General features: G+C 46.3%; 1 protein-coding gene across 3 annotated transcripts in view; it reads left to right on the top strand.

Moving 5' to 3' along the window:
• The window catches only part of pak1 (p21 protein (Cdc42/Rac)-activated kinase 1), a 234991-nt gene that overhangs the window by 194434 nt on the left and 25040 nt on the right, over positions 1–15517 (top strand). For all 3 annotated transcript variants that reach the window (XM_080197673.1, XM_080197674.1, XM_080197672.1), the window contains exons 7-11: positions 4670–4847; positions 7772–7835; positions 9975–10023; positions 10131–10243; positions 14736–14853. In XM_080197673.1, the coding sequence (XP_080053799.1) occupies positions 4670–4847; positions 7772–7835; positions 9975–10023; positions 10131–10243; positions 14736–14853 (522 nt within the window). The remainder of the gene's footprint in view (positions 1–4669; positions 4848–7771; positions 7836–9974; positions 10024–10130; positions 10244–14735; positions 14854–15517) is intronic.

The following is a 15517-nucleotide window of genomic DNA, read 5'->3' on the forward strand; positions in this document are numbered from 1 at the left end:
TCAACCTAACCCGCACATCTTTGGACAGTGGGAGGAAACCAGAGAACCCAGAGGAAACCCACGCAGGCACGAGGAGAATGTGCAAACTCCACACAGACCGTGACCCGAGCCGGGAATCGAACCCAGGACCCTGAAGCAGCAGTGCTAACCACTGTGCTACCGTGCCGCCCCCCACGTTTGTTTGGCAGTTCTGTGGCAGTTGTTTAGCAGTTCCTCAGTTTGAGCAGCAGTGCTCTTCTGTAGCCCAGGCTTTCCAGGATAAAAGATTTCCTGACATTGAGAAAACACTCCTAAAGATCTACGTTCTCCGGAAGCCTACTAGGTAAAATGGACACTTTGACCAAACGCAGCTTTCCACCTGTACAATGCAAAGGCCAGGGAAGAACCTCATGTCCAGTTCTGTGGTTGATCGCTCACCCTTGACACTGCTAAAATATTTTGGCACCACTTTTGACAGTGTGTTGATCTGCTGGTGATGCCTACAGAACACCAGAGCCCAGGTCCAGATAAGAAGCGAATCTCATACAGGAACTGTGGGGGACACTACCACCAGGGACAGCAGAGCCCATCGCTTGCCTATTGCTTCACTGGTCTACTCAGGCCCCTAACGAATGGTTATGTCAACCAACAAGGAGTTTCTCCTTTGTCTATTTGGTTCCGCCACAGCAGGTTTTTTTCAAGAATCTTTTCTCCCACAAATGTCTTGTTGAGACTCTCTTCAAGTTAATTTTACCTGAAACTAGAAAACAGAATCGCTTAAAAGAAGCCTAAACCTCTCAGCTGTCCGGGAATGTGGAGTACTTGTTCTGCACACACTAGATTTGCCCACCTAGACAGGTAGATGTGGAGATGTGCGCACGCACAGGGGTGGCGTAGCGGTTAACACTGCTGCCTCACAGCACCAGGGACCCAGGTTCAATTGGATAAAAGCAAATTACTGCACATGCTGGAATCTGAAACCAAAAGAGAAAATGCTGGAAAATCTCAGCAGGTCTGGCAGCATTTGTACGGAGAGAAAAGAGCTGATGTTTCGAGTCCAGACGACCCTTTGTCAAAGCTTCAAGACATCTGGACTCGAAACGTCAGCTCCTTTCTCTCCTTACAGAAGCTGCCAGACCTGCTGAGACTTTCCAGCATTTTCTCTTTTGGACCCAGGTTCAATTCTGGCCTTGGATCACTGTCTGTGCGGAGTTTGCACATTCTCCCCGTATTTGCGTGGGTTTCCTCTGGGTGCTCCAGTTTCCTTTCACAATCCATTGGCCATGCTAAATTCTTCCTTAGTGTACCCGATCAGGCGCTGGAGTACGGCGGCTAGAGGATTTTCACAGTACCTTCATTGCGGTGTTAATGTGAGACTACTAATAAATAAAATTTTAAAACTTTTAACACGTAGGGATGGTGATAAAATTCCTGGAAAACAGAACCCTGGGATGTAAATGCATCAAAGAAGCATAATCCCAGTGCACTCAGCACAAAGTGCTGGCAGACCTCATCAAGAATGTAAATCACTATGTCAAATATGCTGCAGTTTGGCATAATTGCTGTGTCTGAGTTATGCTCGAAGAATAGCCTTCTTGTAACACAGCCACAAGTGATAAATTGTAGTGAGCAAGTGATATTAAGTGATTGCTGTCTTCTCAAGTATATCTTCTGATCTAGAATAATTTTAAAAAATTTCTGCAATTAATTAAATTGGCTTTTAACAGCGTGATCACAGTGAGATTTCGTACGTCTTTGCAAAATGAGATTCAGTCAACTGGAATACCCTGTACAAATAAAAGTTAAACTGCTCAATCCGATTCCATTATCAGAGTGCTCCGCCGGGAGTGAATTAGAAATGATGTGTACTTCAGTTGCAAACAATAATATACACATGATGTTTGTTTCCTCCGGGTGCTCCGGTTTCTTCCCACAGCCCAAAGATGTTTGGGTTAGCTGCGCTGGCCGTGCTAAATTGCCCCTTACTGTCCCGGCATAAGTAGATTAACGAGGTAACTATGTGGGGTTACGGGGATAGGGCCTGGATGGGAATGTTGTTGGTGCAGAGTTGATAGGCCGAATGGCCTCTTTCTGCAGTGTAGGGATCCTATAATAGTACCACTTCCACGGCTAAGGCCATTTGTCTCATGAGTAAGCTGAAGAAGGCCTTGAATCCGGTTTGTAATTCCTGGTATGGGTTGAGAGGCGGTGGATTTAAAACTGAGATGGGGAGGAGATAATTCTTACAGAGAGTGGTGAATTTGTGGAGTTTGCTGTGCCCCGTAGTACACTGGAGTCTGAATGGTTCCAAGAAAGAGAAATCATAGAAACCCTACAGTACAGAGAGAGGCCATTCGGCCCATTGAGTCTGCACCAATCACAATCCCTACCCCCATGTCCCTACGTATTTTACCCATTAATCCCTCTAACCTACGCATCTCAGGACACTAAGAGGCAATTTTAACATGGCCAATCCATCTAACCTGCGCATCTATGAGGTGTGGGAGGAAACTGGAGCACCCAGAGAAAACCTACGCAGACACGAGGAGAATGTGCAAACTCCACACAGACAGTGACCCGAGCTGGGAATCGAACCCAGGTCCCTGGAGCTTTGAAGCAGCAGTGCTAACCACTGTGCTACCGTGCCAGTCAAAGAGATGGATATGTTTCTGATTTTTAAAAAACAGGCTAAGGAATATGGGGAAGAGGTGGGTTTGAGACCAAGAAGCAACCAGCCATGATCTGATTGAATGGCGGGGCAGGCTCAAAAGGCTAAATTGTCTACTTCTGCTCCTATGTGCCCATTTTCCTTATTTCCCCCCTCCCAACCCCAAACCCCCAACCATCACCAAAAGCTCACTGTAAACAAAAGTAGCTTGTCTCTTCCTTGTGAAGGAAACACCAGCCCCACTGATCCTTATCTAATTATCTAATGAATCTTTCTGGAGTTTGCACTTGACAGTACGAAGAGAATTACAGCACAGGAGCTGGCCATTTGGCCCTCCAAGCCTGCACCGACCATGCTGCCCGTCCAAACTAAAACCTCCAACCCTTCCAGGGATCATAGCCCTCTATTCCCAACCTGTTCATGTAGGCGTCCAGTAGATGGACTCTGCTTGAATGCTTCCTCTTCCAGTTGAGTAACCCAATAGTAAATGGTCACCATGAAACTATCACTAGTTGTTGTAAACGCCCATCTGGTCCACTAACCTGCTTTAAGGAATGAAATCTGCCATCCTTAGCAAATTTGCAGATGACACTAAAGTCGGTGGAGTTGTGGACAGTGCAGAAAGATGTTGCAGGTTACAGAGGGACGTAGATAAGCTGCGGAGCTGGGCTGAGAGGTGGCAAATAGAGTTTAATGTGGAAAAGTATGAAGTGATTCACTTTGAAAGGAGTAACAGGAATACAGAGTACTGGGCTAATGGTAAGTTACTTGGTAGTGTGGTTGAGCAGAGAGATCTCGGTCTCCATGCGCATAGACCCCTGAAAGTTGGCACCCAGGTTGATTGGGTTGTTAAGAAGGTGTACTGTGTGTTAGCTTTTATTGGTAGAGGGATTGAGTTCAGGAGCCATGAGGTCATGTTGCAGCTGTACACAACTCTGATGCGGCCACACTCGGAGTATTGTGTACAGTTCTGGTCGCCACATTATAAGAAAGATGTGGAAGCATTGGAAAGGGTGCAGGGAAGATTTACCAGGACGTTGTCTGGTATGGTGGGAAGGTCTTGTGAGGAAAGGCTGAGGGACTTGAGGCTGTTTTCATTAGAGAGAAGAAGGTTAAGAGGTGACTTAATAGAGGCATATAAGATGATCAGAGGATTAGATAGTTCACAGTGTGAACTTTTTTTCTCGGATGTAGATGGCTAACATGAGGGGACATAGCTTTAAATTGAGGGGTGATAGATATAGGACAGATGTCAGGGGTAGGTTCTTTACTCAGAGAGTTGTAAAAGTATGGAATGCCCTGCCTGCAACAGTAGCGGATTCGCCAATATTAAGGACATTTAATTGGATAATTATATGAATGAAATTGGAGTAATGTAGGGTGGATGAGCTTTAGATTGGTTTCATAGGTCAGCACAACATCAAGGGCCGAAGGGTCTGTACTACGCTGTAATGTTCTATGTTCTATTACCCGATCTGGCCTACATGTGATTCTAGACATCTAGACTCAGCACCATGGTTGATTCTTGACTTCCCTCTGAAATAGCCGAGTGATCTACACAGTTTGAGGGCAATCAGAGATGAGCAACAAATTCTGGCCTTACCAATGATGCCCACCTCCCATGAAAGAATGTTGCACACATTTAGAACAATACTTGTGGGGTTGGAAACGGACAGCATGAGAGTGCCTCTCTGGAGAGGAGAACATTGAACCAATTCTTCGTTGATTAAGTGCTAGCTGAAAATACCAACCTTGTGGCCACAAAGCCTGCTTATGAATACCTCTGCCAAAGCAGTTCATTTGTCCTGCGACCAAAATCACTAAATCAGATGTTGTCACCTTGCTGCATGTTGGAATTTGCTGTGTGAAATATTTCTTGCATTATAAACACTTCAAAAAATACTTGATTGGCTAGGATCTTCAGGATGTCCTGGCGTTGTGAAAGGCATTTGTCATTTTATTTTCTCTCCAACCTTGTCCGTAACCTTACACTTTCATCCTTTTTTTCTCTTCTTTCTATAGATGTACACTCGGTCTGTGATAGACCCCATTCCTGTCCCACCCACCAAAGATGCTGCCACGTCTCCCATCTCCTCGCCCTCCGAGAATAACACCACCCCTTCAAATACCCTAACCAGGAACGCTGAGAAGCAAAAGAAAAAGACCAAAATGACAGATGAAGAGATATTGGAAAAATTGAGTACGTGACCATCCAGCTTTATCTTGCTTGGTGATTGGGTGAGGAACTGAATGGGGCACTGACCTTCTGCTGCAGGAGCTAATGGTTCAAATCTCGCCCATACTGATGAGATAAAAGCCTCCTTTCTCTTGGTTGTTGCCATGTGTCAGGACAGCCTTGGCCAATTGGATATAAGCCCAAAATTAAGAAAAAAATGACTCTCAACAGCAGTTTAGCACCGAAGTGGCAAACATGCTCAGAGAGTGCAGAGGAAGTTTCCAAGAATGTTGCCAGAGCTAGAAAAGTGTAGCTACGAGGAGAGATTGGGGTGATATTCCTTGGAACAAAGAAGACTGATGGGGTGACTTTGCTGAGGTGTACAGCATTGAGGGGAAGAGATAGAGTGGACAGGATAAAATTGTTTCCCTTAGTGGAGAATTCTAGAAGCAGGGGACATAGATTCAAGACAAGTGTTGAGGGGACGTGAGGAAGTACTTCCTTGCGCAGAGGGTGGTGCGTGTCTGGAATCACTGCCCGAGATGGTGGTGGAGGCAGAGACCCTAAACTCTTTTAAACAGTATCTGAATCTGCACCTTAAGCTACAGGGCTACGGGCCAGGTGAAGGAAGGTGGGATTAGAAAGGGTGCCTGGGTGCCCTTGGGCTAACCTGCACAAGATGGGCTGAATGGCCTCCTCCTGTGCTGTAATGGTTTTATGGTTCCAGGGTCAACTGGTTTGGAAAATGCAAGTATTACTGGTGGAGTGAAGGGTGCTTTTCTAGTTTTGAAATGAAGACAGATTGCTGGGGTGGATTGGAGTTATTACTCTTATTGTACAATAACATTAGTTATCTGGGCCTTCTCCACAGCAGTGTCAGCACCAGGTAAAACGGAGCAGTTCACTGCCTTGTGACGGTGTGTTGGTGTTGGTGCACTGCCGCGGTTCTTTTCCCTCCACATTCTGTTCTGTTAGGGTTGATTCCCTGCTCGGGTACGAGTACAAAGTCTCCTCACCCAAGAGACCGTCTGTGTGATTGACAGGGTGGTTGTCACCTGAGGGCTTTTCTTGAACATGTCCCTGGAATGTGAGTGACAGTGACTGGACTTGCATCTGTTACGCATCTCCGATTTCCCTTCAGGGCCTGGACCCATTTCCTTCTGTGATTGTATCTTTTAAAAATAAGAACAGTTAAGTAGCTTTCCAGGCTAATCGAGAGAACATTGAGTTACGCAGATAGTATGATCTGGAATTGTTAGGGTGGTGGCAGATCACCTTTCCTCAAAGAGTTTAGTAAAGCGGGTAGTGTGATTACAACAATCCAGAAGCTTTCATTTCTTTTCGTCAGGGGCGGCATGGTGGCACAGTGGTTAGCACTGCTGCCTCACAGCACCAGGGATCTGGGTTCGATTCCAGCCTCAGGTGACTGTCTGTGTGGAGTTTGCACATTCTCCCCGTGTCTGCATGCCCCACAGTCCAAAGAGGTGCAGGTTAGATTGATTGGCTATGATAAAATTGTCCCTCAATGTAAGGGGGATTAGGAGGGTAAATATGTGGGGTTACCAGGGTATGACCTGGGTGGGATGGGACTGTTGTCAGTGCAGGCTTGATGGGCCAAATGGTCTCCTTCTGTGCTGTAGATTCTGATTCTGTATAGGAAATTTATGCCTTACCAAAACTGGTAGAGTTTATTTTATTAGTGTCTCAAGTAGACTTACATTAACACTGCAGTGACATTACCGTGAAAACCCCCTAGTCGTAGCACTCCGATGCCTGTTTGGGTAAGTTGAGGGAGAACTTAGCCAACGCACCTAACCAGCTGTCGTCTGTCGGATTGTGGGAGAAATCCAGAGGAAACCCACACAGACATGGGGAGAACATGCAGACTCCGTGCATCTGTTGATCCATGCCAGGAATCGGACCTGGGTCCCTGTCTCTGTGAGGCAGCAGTGCTAACCACTGTGCCACCCAATTTATTAATCGATTGGTCTATTTGCCTTGGTGAGAATTTAAATTCGTTCTCTGATGCGTGTTGCTGGAACAGCAGACATTTATTACCCATTCCCTACTTTGCCCTGGGAAAATGGTATTGGGGCCCCACTTTGATATAGTGATTCCGTCAGTACTCTTGGGTAGGAAGTTGCACGATTCTGGCCCAGTGACCAAGAAAGAACAGCGATTAGGTGTCCCAAGTCAGGATGGAGTACTTCAGGAGAAATTTAGAGATGATAGTGTTCCCCTGTATTTACTGCCCCTTTCCTAGCTGATGAATATTGAATATATGGAAGGTGCAGAAACCTTGATGAGACAGTGGCAGCTCTGGGTTGCTAGTTCCATCAAGTCCAAGCTTAATGGGGTGACCACATAATGATGACTAAGAACCATGGCAATCCTCTTTTTGCCCTCTACAATCAAGAACACCAGCAAAATGGAACCAAGCGCACTTCCCAGCTCCCCCACTTTGCATTGGATCAGTTGACCGAAGATCCCCTCCCCCCATCGCTACCACGTCCAAAGATGTGCAGGTTAGGTGGAATGGCCATCCAAAGTTATCCCTTAGCGACATGCGTGTTTCTAGACCTACAGCAATGTGGGTGACTCTTGAACACAGAGTGGCTTGCTGGGCTAGCTAAGATCCATTTCTATCTTCTTGAGGCAGGTTAAGAATGGGTAATGGTTGTTGGTTTGATTGGTGATGCCAGTAGCCCATAAGTTACTGCATGAGACAAGAAGGTCAGCAGATATGGACACAGCTTTCCCCCTCTTCTAAAGACCAAGTTCATGGTTTTTTTTTTGTTCATCCTCTTTCTCCAATCCACGCCTTGCCAAGAGCTTGGGCAGTTGACGTTCTTAGATTTTAAAATTGTTCCTTTTTTTAAAAAAGTTGATCTCGTTGATAAAAATGTACACATTCATTAAACTTTTAACATTCTTTCCCATCCTCACAGGAAGTATAGTAACAGTGGGAGATCCGAAAAAGAAATACTCGAGGTTTGAGAAAATTGGACAGGGGTTAGTATAACATTGTGTATTTGATGTTGTGCTATCATTGCATTTATGGCTTGTCTGCCTGCAGATCACAGCACAGGAGCCTGTTGTCTGTAGCTCATGGCATCATAACAGGTTGTTGGCACCTTGTAGTCCTGCTTACAGGAGATTGGCAAATTATTTGAACTCACACATTGAACCTTGTATAACAGTGAGCCATTGAGACGTAGGGTCATGTTTGTAAGGTCCGGTAATGCTTGGTTACCCAGACTTTAGAACGCTTCAAGAATGTCTATGTCTGTTGCTGTCTCCCATTTCCAAGACTTGTGTCGAAATTGCCTCTTTGACCAAGCTTTTGACCGTGTTCCTTCTTAAGAAAGTATTTGTTTGCGCGATGTGGGTATCGCTGGTTAGGCCAGCAATTACTGCCCATCTCCATTGCCCTTGAGCAGGGTAGTGAACTGCCACCTTGAACCGCTGCAGTCCATGTGGTGTAGGTGCACCCACACTGTTGTTAAGGAAGAATTTCCAGGATTTTGACCCAGCGACAGTGAGGAAACCATTATAGTTCCAAATCAGGGTGGTGCGTGACTTGAAAAGAAACAAGGAGACCTGGTCAATGGTAATCCCCAAGATGTTAATATGAGGGCCGCAATTCTCCCAAAATATGTTGTCCCTGGCGGAAAAAGCAGTGCAATTCCCAACGGGCAGATTGATGGGATCAAGATTCCAGCCCATCCATAGTTGGACATTGATTTTGAGCTTGGGGTGATTCCCGCCAGGAAAGGGACATGCAGGACTGAAAGACATCGGCATAGCCAACTCCTCACAGATTGGGCACCATATGTAAAGGTGTTTTCCCCCACCCCACTTCAGACACCTCCCCCCTCATTCCTCCTCCTCCTCCCCCCCCCCCCCCGCAATTCCTCCTCCTTCAGGCCCCATTCCTTGGCAGTGCCAACCTGCCACTGCACCTACAATTGTGGCTGCCAGGTTGCCCGTTGGCAGTGCTCAGCCATGTCCCTGACCACCGAGGGGCTCCATTGGCGTCCAAGTCCCCCCATTATGGTCATCACATCACATCCGTGTGGAGAGCAGTACTGATCCCTGCCGTAACATTGTGCCAATGGGTAGGTGTCTTTAAGGACTGCGCTGAGGGGATTCTATGGAAGGGGCCGGCTGAATTTGTCTTACCGTCAATTCTGCGTATTTAAAATCAGATGATGTTGCTGGCTGGGGGAGGTGAGAATCTCAATGTGTGTTCTCCCAGTGTAAATCACACTATGGCCTCTTGAATTTAGCATGGCCAATGCACCTAACTAGCACGACTGTGGGAGGAAACCGGAGCACCCGGAGGAAACCCACACAGACACGGGGAGAACATGCAAACTCCACACAGACAGTGACCCAAGCTGGGAATCGAACCTGGATCCCTGGCGCTCTGAGGCAGCAGTGCCAACTATACTTTCCATCTACAATGCGATATGTGCCTGTGTGTCTGGGCACAGGATGAAGTCTCAGAACACCAGGTTAAAGTCCAACCTATTAATTTGGAATCACGAGCTTACGGAACACTGCTCCTCCATCAGGTGAGTCACGTGAGCACTCGGAAAGCTCGTGATTCCAAATAAACCTGTCGGACTTTAACCTGATGCTGTGAAACTCCTTAGTGTCCGTCCCAGTCCAACGCCGGCACCTCCACATCGTGTGTGTGTGGGACCAGAGAATCGCTCCCGAGGAGATTCAGTGATGGTAAAACCATTGAATGTCACTGGGGGGGGGGGGGGGGTGGGGGGAGATGGTTAGATTCTCTCTTATTGGAGATGGTTATTGCCCAGCACTTGTGTGGCAGGAATGTGACTTACGTGGGATATAGGGTGAAATTTTCCAGCCACGCTCGCCCCAAGGTCGGAAGTTCCCATCCGAGGTCGACAGATCTTTGTGTGGTCCCTGCCCACCTGTTTGCATTCCCATGGTGGGAGGGACAGGAAAATTGTGACCCATGGTGTTTTATAATGCTGCTAAGTGCCTTGTGTGTTTCATTCCGTTTAAGGCAGTATATAAACTGCACGTTGTTAATTAGGATGAGCTGTGTGCTACACTGTGAATGATCCTTTAGCTGTGTTAAATGCATGCTAATAGCTGTTTGCCCTATACCCACAGAGCTTCAGGCACAGTGTACACAGCAATTGATGTAGCCACGGGACAAGAGGTGAGTTGGGCACACACGTTGCTGTTGTGGAACAAGAGCTTTGCTGAACCTCTCCCAGGGAATGAGGTTTGATTTTTCTTGAATTTTTTTTTAATTGTCATTTTCAGGTTGCAATCAAGCAGATGAACCTACAGCAACAACCCAAGAAAGAATTGATTATTAATGAAATTCTGGTGATGAGGGAAAATAAAAATCCCAATATTGTTAATTATCTAGACAGGTGAGCGGTTTTTAATTCTTTTATTCGTTGTGGGACATGGGTGTAATTGACACTGTTGGGGCAAGTCTAGTTTCAGCACACACAAACTCAACTGGATAAAAGCTGAAAATGCTGGAAACATGTTGCTTGAAATTTTCAAAAGAAATGCAGGGCTTTAGAGAAAGAACAAGGGACTAAGATTAATTAGATAGTTCTACTATAAAACTAAAACAAGCATGGTGGCTGAATGACATTTTCTGTGCTAAGATTCTGTAAGAAAGAAAAATTTACTTTTGACTGGTTTCTTGCACCCTAGTGGAGGGACTAAATCCAGTAGTTATTGCCCATCCCTAGTTGTTCTTGGAGGGCAGTTGGGAGTCAACCACATTGCTGTGGCTCTGGAATCCCATGTAGGCCAGATCAGGTAAGGACGGCAGGTTTCCTTCCCTGAAGGACATCAATGAACCTGATGAGTTTTTCCGACAGTCAACAATGATTTCGTGATCATCAGTAGATTCTTAATTTCAGATATTTTTTATTAGATTCATTACACCATCTGCTGTTGCTACGATGCGTCATCTGAATTGCACGCACGTGTGTGTGTGTGTGTGTGTGCGCGCGCGCGAGCCTGGGTGAATGTATCGGCATCTGTATCATTTGTAGCCTTTGTGATGGATGGATTTATGCAGCATCCCGTACCTACTTATGTTACACAGTATGACTTGTTACTTTAAGTGCTGCAATTTTGCATAAGAGCCTCCAAAAGGCAGTGAAAAGTGTACCTTACCTGCGTGCATACTTGCATGTGTGAGAAACTCATTGTAAGCAACTGACCGTAGAAGTTATCCTATGATGGTATCTAACCTGACAGTTTTACTTGCATAAAGTGGTTTGTGTGGCAGAGTGGTCTGGAGATGAGGAGCATATCAGCCATGATCGAACGGCAGAGCAGAGTCGATGGGCCAAATGGTCTAATTCTGCTCCTGTATCTTACGAACTTATGAGGGTTGTTTTGAATCACCATTATATGTTGAACTCTGTGTCACTTTATGCCAAGATAGATACTAAAGCCCAAAGTAAATGTGCAAGTCAATGAAACTCAGCTTTCCTGTACCTACTCGTTAGTTAAAGAAAAGCCACGAAGGAGAGCCCATCCCATAACCAACCCTTCATCAAAAAAAATTATATGGGAGCTGTGACTATCCTATAATCACCCCTTAATCAGGGAACACTGCAGAAGGGATATCCTTCTCATAACCATCCTTAATCCAGAAGAACATGCTGTGTCCATCTCTTCCATGGGCCTGAGGCCAACAGTCTGCACTTCATGGATAGGGTAGCATTTACACTGAGAATATCCTTTTCCCAATAGTATTGGTTGCTGGGTAGACTGGTACCCTGACCAAGCAGCCCTTGTGTGCAATCCGGAACAAATTTAAACTCAAATGTCAATTCTTTCAAGTAAAAATCCTTTCTACCACACGAGAAAGGGTGGAATAACATAGTGGCTGTTTCTCAACAAATAATCCAGAGGCCTGGACTAATCATCTAGAAAATGCAAAGTTCAAATTCCACCATCGCAGCTTTAGGATTGGAATTAAGTTTTTAGCAAATCTAGAATCATAGAATCCTGCAGTGCAGAAGGAGGCCATTCGGCCCATTGAGTCTGCACTGACCACATTCACATTCAGGTCCCATCCCCAGAACCTCAGGTTAGTGCCCCTGACACTAAGGGGCAATTTAAGATGGCCAATCCACCTAACCCGCACATCTTTGAACTCGTAGAGTCACAGAGGTGTACAGCATGGAAACAGGCCCTTTGGCCCAACTTGTCTCTGCCCTTTTTTTTTAAAACCCCTAAGCTAGTCCCAATTACATCATTTCAGTCACATCCCTCAATACCCATCTTACCCATGTAACTGTCTAAATGCTTTCCAAAAGACAAAATTCTGGGAGGAAACCCACGCAGACATGGGTGCAAATTCCGCACAGTCACCCAAGGCCAGGAATCGAACCCGGGTCCCTGGTGCTATGAGGCAGCAGTGCTAACCACTGTGCCACCGTGCTGCCTATCTGAAAACAAACAGCAGTGAAAATGGTCCCCAAAGCTGTCGGATTGTAATATAAAACCCATCTGATTCACAAATGCACTCCAGGGAAGGAAACCCGCCATTCTTGCCAGTATTTTGTTTGAGTCTCATGCCGATATAATTGAATTTTAACTGTGTGCACCCTGTCAAGTGCCTCGCAAGCCACTCAGTTGTTAAAAATGGGCAATAAGTTCCTTGACGCATGTCCACATTTTGAGAAATAAAGTATATCTTCTTTTATTCATTCATGGGACATGGGTGTCGCTGGCTAGACCAGCATTTATTGTCCATCCCTAGTTGCCCTTGAGAAGGTGGTGGTGAGCTGCCACCTTGAATCGCTGCAGTCTACGTGCTGTGGGTTGACCCACATGATGCCATTAGAGAGGGAATTCCAGGATTTTGACCCAGCGACTGTGAAGGAACGGCAATATATTTTCAAGTCAGAATGGTGAGTGGCTTGGAGGGGAACTTGCAGTTGGTGGTGTTCCCGTGTATCAGCTGCCCTTGCCCTTCTAGTCGTGGGTTTGGAAGCTGCTGTCTAAGGATCTTTGGTGAATTGCCTCAGTACACACTGCTGCTACTGAGCTTCAGTGGTGGAAGGAAGTGACAGGAGTGTGAAAAGAGGAGACCATTACTTGACTCACTTAGCAATTGAAATATTGACATATGTTAACATGGAACTGGCCAGTGCTCCAGACAGGGGAAGGAGTTCAGCTCAGCTCAGTTCCTGATCTGTGTTACTGAAGTGCCAAGTGCAAGTGCCATTTCCTTGCGAGTTCACAGAGAGGGTGAAATGCGAGGGACTGTGGCCAGCTGTGTGGATTCATTGGCAGTAACTTATAAACACATGTGCTTCTCTTGGCTGTAGGCATTAAGTGGGAAGAGAAGTGAAACTTAGTTAACAACCTATTGGAATAAAACAGTCTCAAAAGGCAGTCTTAATAGCATCCCCCTTTCTGGTGGTCATAGTCAGTTGTAGGCAGGAAGTGCTGGAAACACTATCGCTGGGATTCTACCATCCTGGGCGTCACAGAATCGGAGCAGATGAGGGGCGGACAACGGAAATGTTCACTGACCTCAGGCAGCAATTTCTGGCCATAAAATCCCACCCTGTAAATGAGTCCCAAAGAATCTGTGCACAACAAAACAGAGTTGATGCTTAAGGCCGGGGACCTTTCACCGAAACTAATCTGCAGAGCCATGGGGGAGCGGACGGGAAAAGAACTAAAGGGAGAGGTTTGTGATTGCGTAGAAGGTAGGAGTGATTAAATGGCTGATATGATAATGCAAGATGTTTCTTCAGAAAGAGCTCTTCAAAATGCAGTTAATGAAAATATAACAAATTTACCCCAACCTGTAAATCAAAGAAAGGATTTAATAAAGAAACTTCATTACTCCAAACTTGGGGCCACATCCTGGGCCACTCCAAGCTCCCCACAATTCCAAACAGGTTCTTATTTATAATGAGCCAGCTGGTCAGCTGACCACCACACCACTCTGTAATTGGTTCCATGGTTTGCTGGGTCAGCTGACCCTTACAGCTTGTTACCATTGGTCACATTACATCCGATACAAAGTTGTAACCGGCTGCATCCTAACACAAGGGGGAGTCTTGTGGCACAGTGAGTAACATCCCTACCTCAGCACCAGGATCTCGGGGTTCAAGTCCCATTTCAGGACTTGATGACCACGGAAGATGTGTAAATAATGGGTTGATTATCAGCCTGTAAATCCTTCCAGTGCACCTGATGGCAGGCAGAAAGTCTAGGAGGGTTTCCTGGTCATAGAATAGAATCCCTACAGTGAGGAAGGAGGCCATTCAGCCCATCGACTCTGCACAGGCCACAATCCCACCCAGGCCCTATACCCATAACCCAACTTATTTATCCTGCTAATCCCCCTGACACTAGGGTCAACTTAGTAAGGCAAATCAGTCTAGGCCGCACACCTTTGGACTTTGGGAGGAAACTGGAGCACCCAGAAGAAACCCACGCAGACTACGTGTAAACTCCACACAGACAGTGAGTGACCCGAGGCTGGAATTGAACCACCGTGCTGCCCAGTATGGTCAGTTGTACTGCACAAGGCAGTGGCACACCACTGCAGTACTTTGGCAAGCACAATTATAGACCGGTCCAGTGGAAGCCCATGGTCATTAAGGTCCTCTGAGGGCCTGGTACCTGGAGAAAGAGGACAGTGCAAGATAGAAAGGAGGTGATAATGGGACCAGTGGGGCTATAATTGCTGGTTGTCTCTAACACCCTGGTCATCAACTTGAATGGTTAACTCTTGTCTTTCAGATGCTGCCTGACCTGCTGACTGATTCCAACATTTTGAGCTTTTCTTTACAGCTTTATCAATAAAATGGCTGTGTATTCCTCCAAATTTTGGAACATTCATTTTGTTTCCTTTTTCCCTGCTAGTTATCTCGTAGGGGATGAATTATGGGTGGTCATGGAGTACCTGGCAGGCGGTTCACTGACTGATGTCGTCACGGAAACGTGTATGGACGAAGGACAGATAGCAGCTGTCTGTAGAGAGGTGAGTGTAGCAGGCTAACGTAGAGGAATTTGCACTTTGGTCTCCTTCTGCACTGCAAGGATTCTTTCGGTCCATCGAGTCTGCATCGACCGCAATCCCACCGAGGCCCTTCCCCCAAAACCCCCATGTATTTACCCTGGCTAGTCCCTTTGACACTAAGGGGCAACTTAGCATGGGCAATGCATCTAATCCGCACACCTTTGGACTGTAGGAGGAAACCAGAGCACCCGGAGGAAACCCAGGCAGACACGGGGAGAACATGCAAACTCCACCTTGTATCACCTTTGGATATCCCAAAGTGCCTCATGGTTACAGATGTATTTTTAAAGCGTAGTCACTATTGTAATCTTCTGGAAATGGGAGAGGGAAAAGGAGACTGCAAGTAAAGGGCAATCTTAATCCTATAGAGCTTAATAGCATAGAAGAAGGCAACTCGGCCCATTATGCCTGCCACAATGGTGGCACAGTGGTTAGCACTGCTGCTTCACAGCGCTAGGGATCCGGGTTCGATTCCCGGCTTGGGTCACTGTCTGTGGAATTTACACATTCTCCCCACGTCTGCGTGGGTTTCCTCCGGATGCTCCGGTTTCCTCCCACAGTCTGAAAGACGTGCTGGTTAGGTGCATTGACTGTGCTAAATTCTCCCTCTGTGTACCCGAATAGG

Source organism: Carcharhinus amblyrhynchos, chromosome 10 (genome assembly GCF_965287045.1).
Source record: "Carcharhinus amblyrhynchos chromosome 10, sCarAmb.v2.hapA, whole genome shotgun sequence".
NCBI classification, from domain to species: Eukaryota; Metazoa; Chordata; class Chondrichthyes; order Carcharhiniformes; family Carcharhinidae; genus Carcharhinus; species Carcharhinus amblyrhynchos.